The 25483-nt window shown below is 34.8% G+C and overlaps 1 protein-coding gene and 1 long non-coding RNA gene across 2 annotated transcripts in view; both read left to right on the forward strand.

Annotated features, from left to right (window-relative positions):
* LOC117326440 (multiple epidermal growth factor-like domains protein 11) overlaps nucleotides 1-25483 on the forward strand; it is an 81313-nt gene that overhangs the window by 11822 nt on the left and 44008 nt on the right. The window contains exons 5-9 of the mRNA XM_033883189.1: nucleotides 1356-1490; nucleotides 2559-2693; nucleotides 4087-4221; nucleotides 5616-5750; nucleotides 8913-9047. Coding sequence (XP_033739080.1) covers nucleotides 1356-1490; nucleotides 2559-2693; nucleotides 4087-4221; nucleotides 5616-5750; nucleotides 8913-9047 — 675 coding nt within the window. The remainder of the gene's footprint in view (nucleotides 1-1355; nucleotides 1491-2558; nucleotides 2694-4086; nucleotides 4222-5615; nucleotides 5751-8912; nucleotides 9048-25483) is intronic.
* On the forward strand, nucleotides 17405-20767 carry LOC117325549. The gene is made up of 4 exons (XR_004532285.1): nucleotides 17405-17661; nucleotides 17780-17877; nucleotides 18267-18322; nucleotides 18640-20767. It is a non-coding gene; the product is annotated as an uncharacterized LOC117325549 (long non-coding RNA).

The raw sequence follows: 25483 nt of genomic DNA on the forward strand, positions 1-25483 counted from the left end.
ATATGAACAGTATACTAAGGTCAATATGTGGTTCGATAAGGTAACATTCAACTGTTTTGCTTTGTGGCCAATTTGCTAACTATGTACTCATAAGAAAACAAAGATAAATCAGTTACTAGTTGATATTGAATGAGATGGAATTGGATATTATGTCAGGTATGAAACTAAGCAAACGAAACAATTTGTCACTTTTAATGGGTAAGTCGCAATAACCAAGCTTAATTTAACAAACCATTTCAAGGCCGGAATACTGTTGGTTATATAACTCGCCCTATTAGTATTTTCCTCCCCGGGTAAGCCATCGATACCGTAGTCATCCATTTAAAAAAATAAAAAAATAAAATAAGAATAAAATCTGATGTAAAATGAATATGCCAGTTTGCGTAGCTATTCGGTACATCAGTGACACTCGTTTCAGGGTCAGTTTAGTTTATCAATATTAGTCTCAAAACCATGGACTACACAAACAACATGCAATTCTAAGCTATAAACCGTTTTCATTTACTGGTCCTATATTAATTTCTGTTAGCACTCTTTAAAATCTATATGCAAGAAGACATTCGAGTAACACAACTTGGTCATCAAAAAAGTATTGGCAGTTTGTACACCTTAATTTATACTTAATTAATAGTCGTAAACCATAACTACTTGCAGTATATAAACATGTATGTGCAATTTCTTTATTGAGAATGTGTTGCCGGATCATATATTTCTTTGCATGTTCATCGTGACAAACAGGAAGCAAAAGGTCACTGCCATTTCACGAAAAAAGTTTACGGGGTCCCTAATATTACAAATTGGAAAGGGAGACAAATCAAATTTACAAACAAAACATATACAACACTCTTTTAGTAAATAAAAAGGTCAAGTGATCGTTCCTAAAATAACCCAGGTTATCAAGTATTATCAACTTGCATTAATGTCAATATTTTAAAATATTTCCTCTATATTGTGCAATTAATATAAAAACTAACCGCACGTTCGGAGGGGACTTTAACATTATTTGTATTTGTGGTGGCTGTGTCTGAGACTGGAGGAGCGAGATATGAACCATACTCGGATACGGATATTGTGCGCTTAATATCTATTCAATGAACTATCCCTATACCTAAAGGACACTTATAAAACCAGTAATGACTGCGGATACAAAAATCATTTGGCGACGAGTGTCACCACCAGAAATGAGGTATTAGCAACAGGTCATATGGTTATGTAAGCGCAACAGTACTAGTAATTTTAGTGAGATGAGAATGAAATTAATATCAACGATAATGCTTTGAATATTTCTACATAAAAACTAAATACATATCGAAAGAGTAACATGCAGTGTTTTTACCCTCCGTCCTTTTTCACAGAGTGTACCAATCAGACGTTCGGGCAAGACTGTAACAAGACATGTCATTGTGCTAGTCCTGGCTGTGATAGGAGGAATGGGACATGTACTAAACCAGGTTGTAAAGATGGATGGTTTGGAGACACATGTAGTACAGGTAACGATAAGATATGTATACATTTTAAATAAGTACACACGTCATGCTATATCATTGACTATTCGATGAGTGAGTAGGTGTATCTCCATTCTATATCTAGATATTTGCGGAAGCAAAGCTATTGGTTAGATTGAACAACGTCGTATGCTTGTAATCAGCGTTAATATATATACCTTCAGAGCCTACTGCATTATATTATTGAAGACGAAAATTGTTTCTCAACAATGGCACTACCGTAGACTCTTAACTAACCAAATACAAATATTTATATTTCAACTTAATTCAGACTCAATGAACGAACCTACCACAGTTAACTCAAGTCATTTTTCAATGAACTATATCAAGTCCGGCGCAGGAATACATTTGTCGAGCTTGGACTATATTCTTTAACTCCTTTTTAAAATGATCATATTTATATGAAATAAATTCCATTAAAAGTAATATTTGTTTTAATTCGTTATTAAGTTTGTTCATGAAAGAAATCCTGAAAGTAATAACCATATGTAGACGAAGAGTGATGACGTACATTTCGGTAAGTCCCGTGGTAGACTTGCACAAGTCTCTATTTGTCGAGGACAAAATATAATACAAAAATAGAGGGGCCGCGGTGGCCGAGTGGTTAAGGTGTCCTGACACTTTAACACTAGCCCTCCACCTCTGTGTTGCGAGTTCGAAACCTACGTGGGGCAGTTGCCAGGTACTGACCGTAGGCCGGTGGTTTTTCTGCGGGTACTCCGGCTTTCCTCCACCTCCAAACCTGGCACTTCCTTAAATGACCCTGGTTGTTAATAGGACGTTAAACAAAAAACAAACAAACAAATAATACAAAAATATCAAAAAATATAAATATAAGGATTGAATAAAGTAATGTTGATGTATATGGGGGTATAAACCTCAATAGGTCATGAGACAAATTGATCATGAAATTTGTCTCAAGACCTATTGAGGTTTATACCCTCATACACCTCAACATAACTGTATTCAATCCTTAAATGTATTTCGTTACTTGAAGGCGTTAACATTCCTCTAGCATTGCATTTCAAGTTGTTATAAATGTTATATTTACAGAGTGTACCAACCACACGTTCGGACAGAACTGTAACAAGACCTGTCATTGTGTTAACTCTGGCTGTGACAGAAGGAGCGGGATCTGTACTAAACCCGGTTGTACTGAAGGATGGTCCGGAGACACATGTACTAACGGTAAGGATTTTACCGGCGATATCTTAATTAAAATAATGGACATATAAAACAAAACAATGAGAACAAACAACGTGTTCTGTTAAACGGATTCTCAAAAAAGAAAAAGCTACAAGGTTGTATCGAATATAACAATGAAGCCAACAAGCAGTGGGTCACGTCAACATATTTGAGTATAACAGTGTCAATCCTAATAATATAAGAAAAGATTCGGGCAAGACTGTAACAAGACATGTCATTGTACTAGTTCTGGCTGTGATAGGAGGAATGGGATATGTACTAAACCAGGTTGTAAAGAAGGATGGTTTGGAGACACATGTAGTACAGGTAACGATAAGATATGTATATATTTTAAATAAGTACACACGTCATACTATATCATTGACTATTCGATGAGTGAGTAGGTGTATCTCCATTCTATATCTAGATATTTGCGGAAGCAAAGCTATTGGTTAGATTGAACAACGTCGTATGCTTGTACTCAGCGTTAATATATATATACCTTCAGTGCCTACTGCATTCTATTATTGAAGACGAAAATTGTTTCTCAACAATAACACTACTGTAGACTCTTAACTAACCAAATACAAATATTCATATTTCAACTTAATTCAGACTCAATGAACGAACCTACTACAGTTAACTCAAGTCATTTTTCAATGAACTATATCAAGTCCGGCGTAGGAATACATTTGTCGAGCTTGGACTATATTCTTTAACTCCTTTTCAAAATGATCCTATTTATATGAAATAAATTTCATTAAAAGTAATATTTGTTTTAATTCGTTATTAAGTTTGTTCATGAAAGAAATCCTGAAAGTAATAACCATATGTAGACGAAGAGTGATGACGTACATTTCGGTAAGTCCCGTGGTAGACTTGCACAAGTCTCTATTTGTCGAGGACAAAATATAATACAAAAATAGAGGGGCCGCGGTGGCCGAGTGGTTAAGGTGTCCTGACACTTTAACACTAGCCCTCCACCTCTGTGTTGCGAGTTCGAAACCTACGTGGGGCAGTTGCCAGGTACTGACCGTAGGCCGGTGGTTTTTCTGCGGGTACTCCGGCTTTCCTCCACCTCCAAACCTGGCACTTCCTTAAATGACCCTGGTTGTTAATAGGACGTTAAACAAAAAACAAACAAACAAATAATACAAAATATCAAAAAATATAAATATAAGGATTGAATAAAGTAATGTTGATGTATATGGGGGTATAAACCTCAATAGGTCTTGAGACAAATTGATCATGAAATTTGTCTCAAGACCTATTGAGGTTTATACCCTCATACACCTCAACATAACTGTATTCAATCCTTAAATGTATTTCGTTACTTGAAGGCGTTAACATTCCTCTAGCATTGAATTTCAAGTTGTTATAAATGTTATATTTACAGAGTGTACCAACCACACGTTCGGACAGAACTGTAACAAGACCTGTCATTGTGTTAACTCTGGCTGTGACAGAAGGAGCGGGATCTGTACTAAACCCGGTTGTACTGAAGGATGGTCCGGAGACACATGTACTAACGGTAAGGATTTTACCGGCGATATCTTAATTAAAATAATGGACATATAAAACAAAACAATGAGAACAAACAACGTGTTCTGTTAAACGGATTCTCAAAAAAGAAAAAGCTACAAGGTTGTATCGAATATAACAATGAAGCCAACAAGCAGTGGGTCACGTCAACATATTTGAGTATAACAGTGTCAATCCTAATAATATAAGAAAAGATTCGGGCAAGACTGTAACAAGACATGTCATTGTACTAGTTCTGGCTGTGATAGGAGGAATGGGATATGTACTAAACCAGGTTGTAAAGAAGGATGGTTTGGAGACACATGTAGTACAGGTAACGATAAGATATGTATATATTTTAAATAAGTACACACGTCATACTATATCATTGACTATTCGATGAGTGAGTAGGTGTATCTCCATTCTATATCTAGATATTTGCGGAAGCAAAGCTATTGGTTAGATTGAACAACGTCGTATGCTTGTACTCAGCGTTAATATATATATACCTTCAGTGCCTACTGCATTCTATTATTGAAGACGAAAATTGTTTCTCAACAATAACACTACTGTAGACTCTTAACTAACCAAATACAAATATTCATATTTCAACTTAATTCAGACTCAATGAACGAACCTACTACAGTTAACTCAAGTCATTTTTCAATGAACTATATCAAGTCCGGCGTAGGAATACATTTGTCGAGCTTGGACTATATTCTTTAACTCCTTTTCAAAATGATCCTATTTATATGAAATAAATTCCATTAAAAGTAATATTTGTTTTAATTCGTTATTAAGTTTGTTCATGAAAGAAATCCTGAAAGTAATAACCATATGTAGACGAAGAGTGATGACGTACATTTCGGTAAGTCCCGTGGTAGACTTGCACAAGTCTCTATTTGTCGAGGACAAAATATAATACAAAAATAGAGGGGCCGCGGTGGCCGAGTGGTTAAGGTGTCCTGACACTTTAACACTAGCCCTCCACCTCTGTGTTGCGAGTTCGAAACCTACGTGGGGCAGTTGCCAGGTACTGACCGTAGGCCGGTGGTTTTTCTGCGGGTACTCCGGCTTTCCTCCACCTCCAAACCTGGCACTTCCTTAAATGACCCTGGTTGTTAATAGGACGTTAAACAAAAAACAAACAAACAAATAATACAAAAATATCAAAAAATATAAATATAAGGATTGAATAAAGTAATGTTGATGTATATGGGGGTATAAACCTCAATAGGTCTTGAGACAAATTGATCATGAAATTTGTCTCAAGACCTATTGAGGTTTATACCCTCATACACCTCAACATAACTGTATTCAATCCTTAAATGTATTTCGTTACTTGAAGGCGTTAACATTCCTCTAGCATTGCATTTCAAGTTGTTATAAATGTTATATTTACAGAGTGTACCAACCACACGTTCGGACAGAACTGTAACAAGACCTGTCATTGTGTTAACTCTGGCTGTGACAGAAGGAGCGGGATCTGTACTAAACCCGGTTGTACTGAAGGATGGTCCGGAGACACATGTACTAACGGTAAGGATTTTACCGGCGATATCTTAATTAAAATAATGGACATATAAAACAAAACAATGAGAACAAACAACGTGTTCTGTTAAACGGATTCTCAAAAAAGAAAAAGCTACAAGGTTGTATCGAATATAACAATGAAGCCAACAAGCAGTGGGTCACGTCAACATATTTGAGTATAACAGTGTCAATCCTAATAATATAAGAAAAGATTCGGGCAAGACTGTAACAAGACATGTCATTGTACTAGTTCTGGCTGTGATAGGAGGAATGGGATATGTACTAAACCAGGTTGTAAAGAAGGATGGTTTGGAGACACATGTAGTACAGGTAACGATAAGATATGTATATATTTTAAATAAGTACACACGTCATACTATATCATTGACTATTCGATGAGTGAGTAGGTGTATCTCCATTCTATATCTAGATATTTGCGGAAGCAAAGCTATTGGTTAGATTGAACAACGTCGTATGCTTGTACTCAGCGTTAATATATATATACCTTCAGTGCCTACTGCATTCTATTATTGAAGACGAAAATTGTTTCTCAACAATAACACTACTGTAGACTCTTAACTAACCAAATACAAATATTCATATTTCAACTTAATTCAGACTCAATGAACGAACCTACCACAGTTAACTCAAGTCATTTTTCAATGAACTATATCAAGTCCGGCGTAGGAATACATTTGTCGAGCTTGGACTATATTCTTTAACTCCTTTTCAAAATGATCCTATTTATATGAAATAAATTCCATTAAAAGTAATATTTGTTTTAATTCGTTATTAAGTTTGTTCATGAAAGAAATCCTGAAAGTAATAACCATATGTAGACGAAGAGTGATGACGTACATTTCGGTAAGTCCCGTGGTAGACTTGCACAAGTCTCTATTTGTCGAGGACAAAATATAATACAAAAATAGAGGGGCCGCGGTGGCCGAGTGGTTGTGTCCTGACACTTTAACACTAGCCCTCCACCTCTGTGTTGCGAGTTCGAAACCTACGTGGGGCAGTTGCCAGGTACTGACCGTAGGCCGGTGGTTTTTCCTCCACCTCCAAACCTGGCACTTTCTTAAATGACCCTGGCTGTTAATAGGACGTTAAACAACAAACAAATAATACAAAAATATTAAAAAATATAAATATAAGGATTGAATAAAGTTATGTTGATGTATATGGGAGATAAACCTCAATAGGTCTTGAGACAAATTTATCATGAAATTTGTCTCAAGACCTATTGAGGTTTATACCCTCATACACCTCAACATAACTGTATTCAATCCTTAAATTATTTCGTTATTGAGGCCGTTAACATTCCTCTCGCATTGCATTTCCAAGTTGTTATAAATGTTATATTTACAGAGTGTACCAACAACACGTTCGGACAGAACTGTAACAAGACCTGTCATTGTGTTAACTCTGGCTGTGACAGAAGGAGCGGGATATGTACTAAACCCGGTTGTACTGAAGGATGGTCTGGAGACACATGTACTAACGGTAAGGATTTTACCGGCGATATCTTAATTAAAATAATGGACATATAAAACAAAACAATGAGAACAAACAACGTGTTCTGTTAAACGGATTCTCAAAAAATAAAGAGCTACAAGGTTGTATCGAATATAACAATGAAGCCAACAAGCAGTGGGTCACGTCAACATATTTGAGTATAACAGTGTCAATCCTAATAAGATTTCAACAGACCGCGATGGTTCAAGGTTCAGAAGTCAGCAACATTAAATAATGTTGCATTTTAATAATCTACCGAAATCTTGGTATATAGTCATATAGTTGTATAACACAAATTCAAAACAATGGTTTCTGCTCCTTTGAAATCAAATATATCTTAAATGTCCGATATCTGGAAGAAAGATAACCATTTTACAACTTGATTTAAGAATTTTTGATGAAGTCATATTTTTGGAAAATTATCTTGGTCCTTCGCAATTACGGATATTATAAATACAGAAAAGATTCGGGCAAGACTGTAACAAGACATGTCATTGTACTAGTCCTGGCTGTGATAGGAGGAATGGGATATGTACTAAACCAGGTTGTAAAGAAGGATGGTTTGGAGACACATGTAGTACAGGTAACGATAAGATATGTATATGTTTTAAATAAGTACACACGTCATACTATATCATTGACTATTCGATGAGTGAGTAGGTGTATCTCCATTCTATATCTAGATATTTGCGGAAGCAAAGCTATTGGTTAGATTGAACAACGTCGTATGCTTGTACTCAGCGTTAATATATATATACCTTCAGTGCCTACTGCATTCTATTATTGAAGACGAAAATTGTTTCTCAACAATAACACTACTGTAGACTCTTAACTAACCAAATACAAATATTTATATTTCAACTTAATTCAGACTCAATGAACGAACCTACCACAGTTAACTCAAGTCATTTTTCAATGAACTATATCAAGTCCGGCGTAGGAATACATTTGTCGAGCTTGGACTATATTCTTTAACTCCTTTTCAAAATGATCCTATTTATATGAAATAAATTCCATTAAAAGTAATATTTGTTTTAATTCGTTATGAAGTTTGTTCATGAAAGAAATCCTGAAAGTAATAACCATATGTAGACGAAGAGTGATGACGTACATTTCGGTAAGTTCCGTGGTAGACTTGCACAAGTCTCTATTTGTCGAGGACAAAATATAATACAAAAATAGAGGGGCCGCGGTGGCCGAGTGGTTAAGGTGTCCTGACACTTTAACACTAGCCCTCCACCTCTGTGTTGCGAGTTCGAAACCTACGTGGGGCAGTTGCCAGGTACTGACCGTAGGCCGGTGGTTTTTCTGCGGGTACTCCGTCTTTCCTCCACCTCCAAACCTGGCACTTCCTTAAATGACCCTGGTTGTTAATAGGACGTTAAACAAAAAACAAACAAACAAATAATACAAAAATATTAAAAAATATAAATATAAGGATCGAATAAAGTAATGTTGATGTATATGGGGGTATAAACCTCAATAGGTCTTGAGACAAATTGATCATGAAATTTGTCTCAAGACCTATTGAGGTTTATACCCTCATACACCTCAACATAACTGTATTCAATCCTTAAATGTATTTCGTTACTTGAAGGCGTTAACATTCCTCTAGCATTGCATTTCAAGTTGTTATAAATGTTATATTTACAGAGTGTACCAACAACACGTTCGGACAGAACTGTAACAAGACCTGTCATTGTGTTAACTCTGGCTGTGACAGAAGGAGCGGGATCTGTACTAAACCCGGTTGTACTGAAGGATGGTCTGGAGACACATGTACTAACGGTAAGGATTTTACCGGCGATATCTTAATTAAAATAATGGACATATAAAACAAAACAATGAGAACAAACAACGGGTTCTGTTAAACGGATTCTCAAAAAAGAAAAAGCTACAAGGTTGTATCGAATGTAACAATGAAGCCAACAAGCAGTGGGTCACGTCAACATAACATATTTGAGTATAACAGTGTCAATCCTAATAAGATTTCAACAGACCGCGATGGCTCGAGATTCAGAAGTCAGCAACATTAAATAGCGTTGCATTTTAATGATATACCGAATTGTTTTGGCATGTAGCTATAAAGTTGTAAAGCAGAATTTCAAAACGAAGGTTTCTTTTGCTTTGAAATCAAATATATCTAATACGTCTGATATCTGAGAGGATGGACTGGGGACACGTGTAGCCAAGGTAACGATATTTGTAAAATCACATCCTCAGGGAGTTGTCATCCTAAAAATGCTACGATAACGTCCATCATTCGAATCATAATAATATTGTGAGATTGTATTGCTCTTGTTTTCTATTACATGTAAACTCCCTCTAATTGCTCACATGACTTAAACATTCTTATTGAATATTACATCACCAAACAAGGTGTGTACGACGGGGGAAATCTTCACCTTCATTCGCAACATATACTATACAATGCTCTGCTAAAATTGTAGGTGCATAACTATTCAAATGTTCCTGTGGTGTGCAGAAATCTATTCCAAATTGATGTTTTCTATTGTAATATTGTGGAAAAATATCGCGTTCATTTATTTATTTTTCCTAACTGTGTCTGACCGTTTAACAGGTTTTTATAGTGAAAATCCTCATTTTAAATCTGTTATCAGTTTATTCCAAACGACCTGTGAGTGTCAATTTTTCATGTATGGTCTATGGATTCGTTAATCCTTTTCATTAAAATTATGTAAAAGAATAGTTTATTCACCATTACATTAATCATCATTTCGGTGGTGATTCTAATATTTACAAAATTGTAGCACGTTCTCCTGTCAGAAAATATTTTACCCGTATGAAAATATGTTTCAAATGGAATCTGTGGCATGACTTTAAGACAACACATTTGCAAAGTGGTTATTACAAGGTCATATTCCGAGTGATAGAGTGTCCGCCGAAAGAGAATCTTCTGAGGTTGAATAACAGCACGAACATATTTTTGGTTATATAACATGTGGTCATGTTTGTACAACATATTTATGATGATAGAACAAATATATACCTTCCATTTGAATGTTTATTATTTTTAAAACGATTTAACATTCCATGTAGTATGTTTTACAGAGTGTGTCAACCATATTTTTGGTCGAAACTGTAACCAGACCTGTCACTGCGCTAACTCTGACTGTGACGGAAGGAGTGGTATATGCAAGGTACCCGGTTGTACGGAAGGATGGTACGGAGTAACATGTAGTCAAGGTAACCGTAAAGCAGAAAATGTAATTTTGAGGGATATGTCATAAAGCCAGCCTTATTCATATTCAAGCTACCTGTTTTGGTACAGTAACGTGTTGTAGGCCAAGAACCTAACTTCAAATTATGGACACATTTTGCAGCATGTGTTGAACATTGAAGACGATACCGTGCGTTAACTTTGATATAGTAACTGTAAACAATCGCTCTTTGTAAGCATGTCTCTATTTTAATTGCTGCCAAACCGTAATAAAAATCCTTTAGAAGTTTTCTTATTAGATCGGAATTATCCCAGTGGGCACATAACTTCTCTAAAACGTTGCAGTTCCATCAGAATATAATGTTGCATTAAGGTTGTAGTAACATTGTAAATGAAAATGTAGGGAACGTTTTCTAATAGTGTTCCTACATTGTCAGTATATTACGTATCAATATTGAATTAGTGTTGTATATACGTTTCCACAACGTCATAATTAAGAATTTTACGCAATATGATGATACATGCCATATATAACAAACCAACAATGTATCTGATGCAATATATCATGATGTAACAAATGGTTAAAAAACTTCCAATATTTTCAATTTCAGGTTACTTTTAACTACGTTTCTGAGCAGCTATTGATGTAACATACATAACATACCAAAACCGATACATCCATGAAATCTTGCCTCCCGTCATAGTGAAAATTATTCTTGCAAGTTGCTACAGGGAAACTGATAAATAGTTGACGATATAGTTGTGTTATCCTTAAGGCGTGAGTGTATTTCGCGACTTACACACAATATATGACATATTTGTACGATTTCAACCATTCCACAACCCTCTCTCCTGTCCAATGCATACTTTAATTACAGTTTCGTGTTCACGTTGGAATTATCTTCTTATTTTAATGTAATAATTTATATCTGAAGACATTATACAGATTTAGTTTTATTGATATGATATCTGTTGCTTAATTTAACATTTTATTAAACTGATATCATTATTACTTTTGCTGTTAACTTCGTCGGACTGTGCCATTTTTCTAATCTGCGTTTTGTTTGAAAGAAGATAAATCTGCCGTTACATCGTGTACTCATCGCAGATACGATGAGTGGAGAATTCGAATTGTACCCTCTGACGATGATACGGTTTAAATAAAGTCATGTCTGTTGCGGCGATTCCATTGCTTGGGATATTTGCAGCTAGGTATGAGTAATGAACAATTAAATGATTTTGAAAACTTAATATTGCAGAATGTGTCGGCAATACATTTGGACGAGACTGTAACCAAACCTGTCATTGTGCTAACTCTGACTGTGACAGGAGGAATGGAATATGTACGATACCCGGATGTATGGAAATACTAGCATAATATAGTATATTTAAATCAAAACAACTATAGTTACTCAAGCCAAGCACCGGGTTTCAAATTGATATTTTCTTGCTAATTTATATTTGCATCCTTTGAAATTATATTTAAATGTTTGAAGAATTTGGTTTTTTAAGCAAATCAAAAGGTAGATTAAGTGGATATTCAAACTTAAACTGAGACAGGCATAACCTCCATAGTTGGCTGCATCCGTGCACTTTCAGGTTCCATTCATAAATCTATACACGAATTGTGAATAAAAGCAAAACAGTCTTAATTGACATTTTGAAGATCACATAAAGACATGTACATGTATATTCTATACATACAGATGAACGTTACTATCAACTGTATTTTTGGTATCAACCGTTTTTCTAAAATCTTTCCATTCTAATATATCTGCATAAAAATATAAACATTATTCTTACATTAGATTCAATGGCATATATGCAGATTTGAATTTAAAATGTTTGTATTGAACGCATATTCAATTCACACATAACTCCCATTTCAGATAGTTCTTTCATAAGTAAAGAGTGAAGACGGGTAAATAATGGTACACGTATTAGTTATATATATTGTACAGCAATTTTTAAAGGCGTCTACTGGTTATTCATAGACTGTTTGGCGGGCAGTTTTGGTAAAGGATGCTTACAGGAATGTCATTGTAAGGTGGAGGGGTGTGACAATGTCGATGGCACGTGTAATGCCCTCGGATGCAAGGATGGATGGAGAGGAAAGTCATGCGATCATAGTATGTATATCTAAAAGGCAGATGTATGGATATTGTACATGTACATGTAAATACCTTATGTACTGTGCATTCCCCTACGTTTCAACATCGAAGATGGGACTGTTTTTATAATTGTGTACTCTCTCATTTTTGTTATTATTCTTATTCTGCATGGCAATACGCTGCCGTCCTCCAGTTAAGTTAGACATTATTTGATTTGAATAAGCCTTATAGCTAGGAGAGTTGGGTAATACCGGATATTACTTTCCCGTTTAACACAAGAAATGCATAGAATAGCATTTAGGACATGCATTACGAAAAAAAAACCAACAAAACAAAACAAAAGAAACAAAAAATAAAAAAAACAACGAGGCTATAATTACACCATGTTGACATTTGATTGGCAAATTGATTGCAGCCGAATCGATATACAAGCATGGTAAATCGACTCATTACATTTGTGTTTATGCAGCAATTTAAAAAGATCCATACGATTACTTGTGTTAGCTATAATCAGATGTGAAGGCAAGCGTAAGTGTAACGGGTTCGAATAGCTTTGTTTCTACTTTATTAGCTGTCTGGGCGCTAAATCAACCGAAGGCCGGTTTTGACGTAGTGGATTTATTGATATTCTGTGATGTCAGATTTTCAAAAAACGGCACAGAATAAAGCTAATGATACGGAATTTATATGTTATATACCGCGACTATTCCTTGTGCCACAGCATGATCATATTGCACTATAGGTCTACATTACGAGATCGCATACGTGTTATATTTTAATTTAAGATTAAAAAGAAACAAATACTAATACCATATCAATGCGTTTGACTGTGTAATGGAAAACTGATATCATGATGATATTTAAACTGTTTTGTTTTGTAATCGGAAGATTGCCTTATATACGTTTTTAACAGAGTGTACAGAGTGTAAACTGCAGCCATACGCGAAAAAATCGTAACATTTCACTATGTCAGAATTTTACTTTTGATTTTAATAATATTGTTTGCAGTGATTTACAGTGTATTATTTGTGTGATGCAATTATACCATATACTATGGCATAATAAACAAGATATCATATAAACTCTTCAATTGGGATGTCTTTCACACGAAATTGTGCATAAAGTGTCATTGTATTCTGTGTTGGATAAAAATAAAATAGTAACTTTACTTAGTTCACAGTAAGGTACGTAGTCAGGGCCAGTGATTTGAAGGTGATTTTCGGGAAAAGGTCTCAAGAGAGCTACGAGGCCTTTGACCTCTTATCATTTTTAGATTTGGTATTTTGTTAGTATGTACATTTTTCGTTTTGGGATATTTGTTATATTTGATGCTCTTCCTTTGTATATCATTCCTTCTTCTGACTTATACATTCTATTATTGCTGTCATCTGACCTGGCAACTCGAAATTAATCTATTATTAACATAACAGACAATGTTCAACTAGATACTCCGATATCGTTCAATTTTCTTACTGTGAGTAATCAAAATATGAACATGTGAACTGACATTTCACCGACTGGTTCTGTTATTTTTAAGTTTGTCCTTTTTATGGGCGTTGGTTTGGTGGATGTAATCTCACAAGCTGTTCAACCGTATTTGCCAACAAACACAATCAATAAATATACAATGCAAAATTACATCTACTACCTCATCTGGCTTACTCCTAGAAATATGCAATATAGAATACAGTACTGTCATAGAGAGGGTACAAGGCAAGTCCTCAAAAGGTGCACTGGGAAGGTACTACTTACACTGAATGTGCTACCAAGCATAGATTTGGTGATACGGTGTCGACTAAGGTGCATTAGTGGTCTTGAAAACATGTACCACACATTTTAATTAATAGATTAATTTACTAAGTAGTCATTACTTTAATACGTGCGACAGTACACTGAAGGTGCAACCAAGTCTGTGAACGTGCCATTGAGCATATCAATATGTTAAGCAATAAGCCCTTTCTATAAATTATTCCTCAAGTGCATCGTAATTTCCTACTTGGCATGATCTTCTGCTACGCTGATAGACTAGTTCAGGAATATATATTATATATATAAGGCTACCGTTCAAGACAAAATGCTGCTCTGTGATGGTTATCACCACTATGCATGCTCATACATTTGTAGACGTCACTGCCGTCAATCCAATCAATTTCCCGTACTCGTTGACTCTTATTATTGTCAGCTAAACAGCAGCGTTGTTAACTGATTAGTCGAATGCTGTTGAATCCTGGTGATATTTACAAACAACAACTATCACCTTTCTTACCATGTATATACCGTTATTTTCCGATGAAATACAGGCTGCTACATCGTACTTATGGATAAAGGGTATTTGTTATACATGTATGTCCAATAACTGTTAGTTATAATAATTGTGTACCGTTAATACGTATAATGAATAACGTAGCCAAGAACGGGACTTGTGTGTTAGTCGTCTGTCAAACAGCTGACTGCGCCATACTGCTTACACAGGCGTTTGCATAGAAAATGTAAATTTAAAAAAGAAAGTGGCAGTGGTAATGTGTACTTTGTAAAGTACAAGGCCGTCACGAGCAAAACGGCACCCCATCTCACTTCTAATAGTCTTGTGTCATCAGTCCGTAAACAATTCTTGTCATCGCTATTTCTTGATGAATTCAGGAATAATTGTTCTTAAACTTCTTAGATAGGTTTCCATTTGTCCCTAGTTGTGACCAACAGATTTTGAATATGATCGAGAATCAGAATGACCGACAGGCGGCCGTCCAAGTTTTTGAAATTGAACTTTAATATCGCTGTTGCTAGTACCGGAAGGATTTTTCTCAAATTTCATAGGTAAAGCTCCCTAGATCTCTTAGTGGGCTCGTTTAATTTATAGTCTGGATTGGAAATAAAGGGGACGTCAGAGGTCAGCTTGGACTTAAACAGATAAAGTTTGTTATTGCTAATTCTTAAGAGGTATTTAGAAGATTTTTCTAAAGCTGCACACACAGGTTTCCCTTTGTCCGTAATTGTACCTTTTTGATTTTATGTCTGATCGAGAAAACAATTGAAGTTTGATATCGCTATTTCTTAGGAAGAATTTCACAGGTAGGTGCCTCTCGGTCTCTAGTTGTGTCCATACAATTATTGGTTCCAAAATCAAGGTCAAAGCTCAAGTTCATTTTAGTTCATTCTATTGAGACAAAAGTCAAAGTCACATTTGTATATTTTTACAGATGAACATATTCCACTATTTTCAGCCCAACCGATCCGGATGCATATGTTATATATTTTACTCCCTTTCCATATAAATGGGCCCTTGCTGGCCTGTTCATTTTTCATTTTTAGGATGATTCGGAAAGAAAAATTGCTGACATTTTTGTTTAGCATTACTTTTAAATTTACTGAAAAATCGTCTCAAAGATCTCTCTTAGAGTTTTTATCTGGGATTCCTTGTTATTAGATCATTAAAGTAAAACACTATCATAATAGAACAAATCAAGATCATTCAATGATAGCTGCCCTTTTGAACTCTTGTTTAAAAGACCTGTTGCTGCTCAAGTGCATTGTGTGTGCCATTATTAGAATATTCTGTTGGAGGATGATAATAAATATACAACAATTTACAATCATAATTACCCCTTGTCGGGAATAACGTATCTTTACGAAAAAAAAGTGCATTTGTTTATTTATAATGGCCAATGCGTTTTTATACAAGCGAGGAAACGTGTATATGTCGAATATAACCGTTAGATCCAATGTCTTATGTCCAACATAAGAGCCTTCCTCTCCTCATTAATCAATGTCTTCCTGTCAGTCTGTATTTCCCTCCGGGCAACCATTGTTTTGTATCGCTGCAGCGTATTATATGTATCATTCCCATGTCAACTGACTTCATAGTTGAGGGGAAATTTGACATTGTCATATCGAATAAATATGACGTCACATATCGAAACCGCGGTTATTGTCAATTATTCAGTTACGTCGATTTGATTTACACCCGTTTAGCGGAAGTACGTATTACCATTTAAGCCACAACTACAGTAAACAAAATATTTTCTAAAATCCCTTAAATTCTTTCAGTACCAAATAATTGCATTAAGAGGTTTACTGTTATTACAAACCATATTCCGTGGATTTATGAATACGGCCCATCTGATGTTGTTCTTTAGACATATATCGTTTCTTAATTTGCAATCAACTCACGCAAAATTGTTTTATCTATCATGTAGCATGTGACTTTAATCACTTCGGTCCAGATTGTACACATAAATGTCACTGCAACATAAGCGGATGTTCTAATATTGACGGGATATGTGAAATACCTGGATGTGAAGATGGATGGACTGGGGCATCGTGTAGTAAAGATACATTTACAAATTGTTTAGTTTGAGAGTAATAAAAGAAAAATTGTCATTTGAATATGTATAGATAGAAAACATATTTAACATACATTTTACCCGTTTATCCTGCAATTCCCTCAACTTAGAAGACAGGTAAAATGTATGTGCTTCCGGATATAAAAGCATCGTACATGTATAGATATAACTAATTTTTTTCGCTAATTCATTTCGAACTTGTGTTGTGAAAATCGTGTCTCCAACTTTTTGTTGCGAGTGCATAAGTCAGTTATCTTGGCTATTAATCAAAATTACGTTCTATTTGAATCGCAACTATACCAATCATTCTTGTTGGCCCGGATATAAGTGCTTGGGGTCATACTGTGAAAGAAACCAGAATATCCTGAAAAATCCACGTGTTCGGGCAGGTGACCCTATGCCTCTTCTCATCCGATGTTGGAATAACTTAGGCTAGTGGCAAAACTGTGCCATCAGACAACTAATTAAGCTAGTGATAAGGATTAGGACTGATTGATATAATTTTCATTTGAATTTGTAATGTATACCAAATTTTGAAAGTACATTTCAAATGTGACACCAGGATCCACACAAACTACACAATCCATATACATGTAAAAATAGTAAATATTTAAATTGATTTCGTTTATTTAAGAGGTACAGAACCTGGTTGTGAGAAATATCGCTTGAAATCTGTTGAAGTGAAACTTCTCTATTGTCTCTTCTTTCTTTAATCATTTGCAGTACAAGAGCAGATACTAGTCAAAGCAAACCATTCTCTCATTGAAGAGGTAAATATGTTAATTTAGATATAAACCTTTCATTCGATTTTGGTATTATCGTTTTCGAAGGCTGTTAACGCCAAGTTTTTGAGGTTGAAAATAATTTGGTAGTATGTATTTCTTGAAGGTATCAACTAGTCAATACACCACTGGATACGCTGTGTTCGGTACCTTTCTCTTTATCTCCATCCTCTTTAATGTCGGATTCATCATACACTGTTTAAGGTTAGTAGCCATTATATGTGCCAGTTATATTAATCATGATAAATAAGTAATTTGTAATTGCAATGTAGGTAAATGTATCAACATGCATATTATAATGTTCACGATTATTTGACAAAATTGAGACTTCTAATGCAAATCTTATATATTCTAATGTGTTATGTATATCGAAATCAGTTATTAGTTTTTGGTCTGGGAAGTATGATATCTATATTGTAAAAAATCACGAATGCATTATTTCTAAATGATAGATTTTAGCAGGTAGATTACGGTACTAGTAAGACTTCTTTTTCTATATGGAAATATCGTCATAAACATTCATAAATTACACATTAGTAGACATCGGGATCAGAACCGCAGAAAATAATCTGAATATTTTTTTTCATCTTTAGAATGCGTTTCAGAGACTCCAGGAATCCAAAAACTTCCCAGGAGCTGCAAACCTACCGTAAGTGAATATCATATAACAGATGGTAAAAGGGGATATGTGCTTAACCATGTAGTATTACACAGTAGAGACAAAATGAATTAACCTGCACTGTATAACTGATAGATCCTTTTACAACTCGTCAGTGGTGCTAAGGAGTTAATGTGTTATCAACGGAGACGACCAATGTTGAAAAAGATCAAACGAAATGCCAAATTTCAGTAATTTTCAATAAAATATGAGATAATTATAGCATTGCATAATGGAAGATTTGTAGTAAAGTTAATTATTTGTATACAAATATAACAGTTGACTGACAAATATATTTCTTTTGGCAGATATACCTGACTTTGGGGACAACTATGAAGGCTTAGATTCATCACAAATTGACTCTACACGTAATGTTTATGATACCATTGCCAAGTAGCGGGAAGGACGGGAGAGTGTTCAGTGTAATAATTCGATTTGTATTGTAAAGGTGAAGCCCGTGAAGCTTTCTTATAGGAGTGATATCAGACTTTAATCACATTGATCACCTCAAATACAATAAGTATCAAAAATAAATAATTCAGTCGCACTTCCTTCTTATCACAAGTTTATTTACAAGTAATGTAAATATAATATAATAATATGACATGTTATGTTGTCATGATATCCCCAACATTATCATGTTGAATGTAAGATCGGATTAAGCGAAAAGAAGTTAATTTTGTAATCATTATCCACAGCCTTGGTCAAACAGTATCATATGTTGCGAAAGAATTTTGAGTAAGTAAGATTGTATATATATCTATAGTGTTAGGGCCTGTAGTACATAACAATATGGTTTTGTTTGATTGCCCATTTTGCATGTGTTTATTATCTACATAATGTAATCCATGTTTTATTTGTGATTTCTGTATCTCATCCAATTTGTGGCGAAGACACCATTAATTGTTCGTTGCTTTTGCACAACATACTCATGCATGTATATGCATATATACGTACAAGTAAAATATAGGATTATATAGGTGGTAATATCTTTTAAAACACAACCGAATAAAGAACTCACAAATCAATAAAAATAACCATAACATCACATGTCATGGTGAGAATGGGTCTAAGCTTGCTATACAAAATGAAGATCGTTATGCATGTGCTAATATAACTAGTATATGTTATATCTTATAAGGGAACAACCAACCAATTGAAATAATAGACTTTGGAAACACCCCATGTGTATAGAAAGTTGAACCAGGAATAAAATGTCTGGCAGCCACTGATTGGTCAGTATGTTATGAAGTAACAAAATAGATATGATAGGTAACTGTCCATAAGAAATGTTCATACAAATTTTGTAAGTTCGATTGAAGTTCGATTGAATTGGTTTTCCATAAGTTTTGGCCATAATAATAAACACGTAATTATTTTCAAAATAGCTACCATGGAAAAAATTGAGCTGAATGACCAAACTCTTTTTTGAAAACGTGTTATATTAGACACTGAACTTTTATTATAAACCATTATTGCCTTATTGAATTCAAAAATTTTAATGATATACTCCAAAACGTTAACACTAAAGTCTATGGAAAAACAATTGGTTAGTTGGTCCCTATAAAGAAGACCATCTTAATGCTCGGCAGTTGATTTTCGTTAATTTGTTCTGATCGTAAGATTTGTAAGGGTACATTTTGTAAAGCGCACGCGAACGTTGGTTTACAGTATCGTAACACTAATCAACCTATCTTCTACATGTACATGTAGGCTCTTTGTTATTGGCTTCCTAGTACAAAGGGTTGCATGGATGCTCATGTTTTGTACATAACAAAACTTATTTTGATACATTGTTATGGGTTGATATGAAAGAAAGCAGATATAACTCTACGATGATCAACTCAGAAAACAACAACAACTATAGAAATATATAAAATGTAGGATTCAGTGAAAATTCGTGTCGACATACACTTGTCGAAATTCTCATGCATACGAAGCCATCATAAATATAGAATAATTTGCAAGCCACACGCTTAGGATACATTATAACATGATGTCTTACCGAATCGTCTGGCCGATATCGAGTGATGCATTATTTGAAATCAATCGAAACGGAATTCTTTAGGGTTTCTCCCATACATACATGATACATTTATATTTGATTGTGTTTGTTATAGACTGCGCATTACTTAAGCATCATGTCAGCTATAGACCGGCATGACTGGTGTAGACGTTAGTATCAGGAGGAAGTAATAATTGGAAGCATAATACATAATACTTGATAGTATCCATTATATTCAATGCTAGGCGTAATACAAATAATATGATGTAATATGATAAAAAAAATTTCCTTTAAGGATTTAAATTTGTGAAATTAGTTATCCGCTGAATAAATTAGTCATACCTATTGTATATGAATGAGAGAGTAACAGACATGTATTTTGTTCAAAAAGAGAAAGAAGAACTTTGAAAATCAGTCACTATTAAAATTGATCCTAATTTAATGTTATGACTTATTTATCTCCGGTACATATTCATATTACAATACGACCGATATGTGAGATATATTTACATATTGTTAAATGTTATGGTATAATTGTTTTATTTTGTAGCCATGTCAATCTCCGATTTAAAATCAATAGGAATATAAGTTTTATTGTATTTGTATTTCATATAGCGTCTATATTTTGAGGTGTGATGCCATATTTCTTTTATAACAGGGGTGGTGGTACAACGGGGGTTTAGTACGACGGTAGTCAGAGTGAGTCATCTCGGAGATCATAAGTGCCAATAGCGGGATCGACCGTTGTCTACCATCTTTGATTGAGTTCTTGTCTACACCAGCACTTTCTCCCGATATCACATACGATGTTATCTTATGACGAATTTTCAATCGATTCAGCCAGCCATTTGAATACTGAATTTCCACGACCCCCAATTTATTCCCAAATCTACCAGCATTTTCTTTTACAATGTCATCAGTGAAGGGGAATATACTGGGATAGAGCGTTAGTGAACCACACATATAAAGCACAGGCGCTTGCATAGAAAATGTGAATTAAAAAAAGTATTATATGGCAGTGTCAACGTGTACTGTGGAAATCACATGGTCGGCAACTACGTCACGAGCGAAACGGCACCCCATCTCACTTCAATCGACTAAAAAACACATTTATTCAAACTAACACGGCGCATACTACATACTACCGTCATCTCACTCAATAGAAATTGTTTGCATCCAAAACACAATAATCCGTGAAAAAATCGCCGAATTCTTCCTTCAGGACACCATTTTTTAAAGTTTTCTCTGAGCCTGTCCATATTCCTCATTTACGTACGAAGGTCATGCATTTATATAATCGACTGTCACCAGGTGCACTTTTCGGGGTGATCTCGGCATGCATTTTGTCAGGAAAAATCTTCAGCTCGTTAAAGAGTTTTGTCTTATTTACGATTATTTGAAGAGTTTCGTTTAAAAGTGAGAGTTCCGTGCACCGAAAATGAAAGTACAAAGAAAAAGCAAACGAAGTCACGGATGCCAATTCTGCAATCACACACACGAAGTAGGCCTAGACATTTCTTTAATATCATACAAAGGTAGAACAATCAGGACAAACAAAACAAAAAGTAGATCACGAATAAGACTGTCATCAGGTTACTGGAACGTATACCAACATAACATTGCTAACTCCAGACCTGATTATTTATTTCCACAAATTTTACAAATATCATGTAGTCGTCAAATACGAAGATCATACTTCAGGCCTACCAAACGATTTGTACGTTTTGGTTATGTGGTCAGTGATCAATCTACAATTTATTTTTCATGAGTCCCACAACGATAGATTTAATATTTCCCAGAAATTCTCAAAATTCTATGGGTACATACATGACTTTCATATAAGAGTTATCAATGTGTGCTTATCGAAATATTGAGGATGAGTTTCATTTTAGTTGGAACCTTTTTTCCCCCGAGTTGTATAAACTGTCATTTTGTCGCTTAGCGTCAACAAAGTCAACGAGGTCAAAGAGTTTAACGCATTGTAAAGTATTCTTCGTCATTCTGATTATCTATGCGATTTCACTCTAGTGCACATCGCATAGTACATGTATGTAAGTTATTGATGGATTTCCTGATTAAGTTAAGTGTTATTGAGTGTGTAAGCATCTAACGCTACTCTTATAATGATAAAGCAGGCTGTATGAAGAAACTGAATTAAAATGATAAACAAAAGAGAATACTAAAGTATTTATAGTAGTTATTTTGTGTCAACGCCAGAATACAGAATATTTGGGCCTATTTCATAAGACTTATATATAAATTCAAATTATTATCAAACACATTTTTGAGATCGTCAAAGTTGAGCTATTCGCTCTAAAACAATGGGATCTTGATCCGAGTCAATAAAAGTTAATCATGCACGACTTCTCACCCGGGTTAGAAAATGGCCGTCACATGCGCGGATTAGGGTCGTTGGTAAATATTATATTTGAACTACATACTGTAGGTTGAATCAATATTTATTATTCCACGAATTTAAAACAGGGAGGGAAGGGGGTATACTATTCATTTACATTTGTATTCAAAGATTTTTCAAATGAACAAAGTGTAGAGGGAGATTCTTCTTCTTTCAACTTTACTTTCTCCGGCACACTCTTGTACATTTTTCTTCTTCAGAAATACCGTTCTCTGATTTTTTTTGGCGGCTTTGAAACGCCGAGATTGCCTCGTTATTTAACATACACTTTTCTGATAACGTTTGAGACATCCTCTTTGTTTACGACTCTTAATCGTTTACTTTTCTTTATTCTATATAGCGTTTCATTGCCTCCTAAATAGTATTTGCTACATTTTCTTCCGAAATTTCTTTTGTGTCAGATCGTCTCATTCTTTTTGGATACTTCCCTGCCTTAAAGTAGAGCCTCACTTCATCCATCGTGTCTTAAATCGTACAATTTCGTGCTGTCGGCGCGTACTCAATTTCCAACAGGGAGCTTGACAATACACTTGCAAATATTGGGATGGGAAGCATTTTTACCAAGAAGAGAGAAATGTTTATATCGCCGATGCCAATGTCTTTGTCTACGAACGCCACCATTATATAAACCGTAGCGGTATTAGAAGTGCTGTATCCATTCCAAACGCAACATCTCGGGGGAAATTTCCGGCAACTCTCGGAGTTGATTTACGAGAGTTTTCGGAAATTTACCCGAAATGTTGCGATTGACAACTACTCCTCGAACATTTGCAAAGATTGCCGAAATCCCCCGAAGTTGCTGCGATTGCAGGGGTAGGAACCTACGTCACATGCACATAATTTTCCGTTTCGTAGTAAGTTTATTTTGATTATTACTGTTGTTTTCCGTGCAATTTGTATATTGTCACATAGCCTAATGATTACAAGCCTGGCACAGATAGATAAATACTAATACAATGATATTATTGCAACTGTGTCACAAAAAAACCCTTGAGATAAGATCTCTGAATTCTTTAAATTTACAATACACAAACAAAGGCTAGTAAGTTAACCATACATAGGCCGTATACGCCCAGGGATACTGAGACAACGCTCTCAATGAATCCTATTGTTACACCGTCATGCTTGATCGCAGACACTATACTGGCTTCGAAACAGGTTTTGCTGGTGAGGCACTGCATTGGGTATTTAACGAAATTGAAAACCGTCGTTCCATTGAAAATGTATACTGTAGTCGTAATTGACCCCAAGCTACCTTGCACTTTTACAATCCAAAGACATACTATCTGTGTATTTCACCTTTTCATTGCCCAATATTAGCAAATCCCATTGAAAAAAATATTTCTTTTCAAAAAAAAAACAAGAGCAATTTCTGGAACTAGCATCATTGTAAAAATAAAATAAGCTGTTTATCACTTTGTTAGAAAAGTATTGCTAGCAATTATCAAAAAAATCATTGACACATTTACCTACCCCCTCTGAAGTGGTCTGTTGTTCCATGTACCTAGGGTAGGCGTGTTTGTAACACAGAAAGTTAAAAGCTAAAATGTATTTTTAGAATTCAAGTATAGGAGAACCTTTGTAAATGTTAAAGGGTTACCCATAGAAAAGTATAATTTCGTACCTGCTACCTGTCTTGAGATAGATTTTACTTATTCTCGCTGCAAACGAACCAACCATTTTGGCTTATTAGAAAGAGTTGGTAGGCCTTTGTGAATACAAGATTGTTCAAATTCAAAAGAAACACAAGTAAAAGTATAGATAATCTCGCAAACACCCTGGTGTTTGTACAAACTATTTCAATAGCAAGTAATATTTACTGGAAGTCTGGTCATGAACCTTAATTTGCGAAAACCGTGTTGAAGTGGGTAAATGGTGCTATGGTTGTCAGCAGGTTAGTATAGCGATGCATACCTCTCCTTCGGTCGATGTCCATTACAGAGCACATTATAGTATCCGACATTATCAACCATGCTAACAACTATAGAAGGGTCGGTAAAACAAAAAAATCGCGGAAAAGTGTGTAATTGTAGAGTAGAGAGTTGTCTTCCTTCGTCATTTGTATTACTATGTTATACTATATATATATATATATTTCTCTCGGTACTATTATATAACTTTCATCAGCATTATACAGAACAAAAAACACAACCATGTGTCATCCACAAAGGCAAATGGACAAGGATTATTTTTAGGAAAGCGGTTATTTGGAGAATTTTTTTCTAATAGGCAAATAAAATTCATATTAGAAAATGATTTCAATTAATACAAAACCTTTTTGTTGATGAAATGAAATGTTTCTATGTATATAAGGCATAAAATAGATAGTTAAGACAGAAGCTTATCAATTTGGTATAATTCTATTTTTATATTATGATAGAGGATAAAGTTTACTAATGGTACATCATTATCCAGTTCTCCAAATTTTCTTCCATGTCTCAAGAAATGTGTTTTTTTCTAATCTTCTTGTATTTCTATTTGTTTAAAGTTAAGGAATTTGATTTTTTTATATGATTTCATCAATACAAAAAAAATCAAACAAACAAAAGCCCTTTATGACAACCTGAACATTGTCAAGTCAACTTTGCTTCATGCTACAGCTAAAACAAAATGTGTACCAGTAGAAAAAAAATACAAAAACTAAAAGTGACTTGACATTTTAACAGTGACATTGACTGTTAATTGGCTAAGTGATATTAATCTCTGGTATGCTGAACCAAGACTGAGTTTT

This window comes from Pecten maximus, chromosome 4, assembly GCF_902652985.1.
Source record: "Pecten maximus chromosome 4, xPecMax1.1, whole genome shotgun sequence".
NCBI classification, from domain to species: Eukaryota; Metazoa; Mollusca; class Bivalvia; order Pectinida; family Pectinidae; genus Pecten; species Pecten maximus.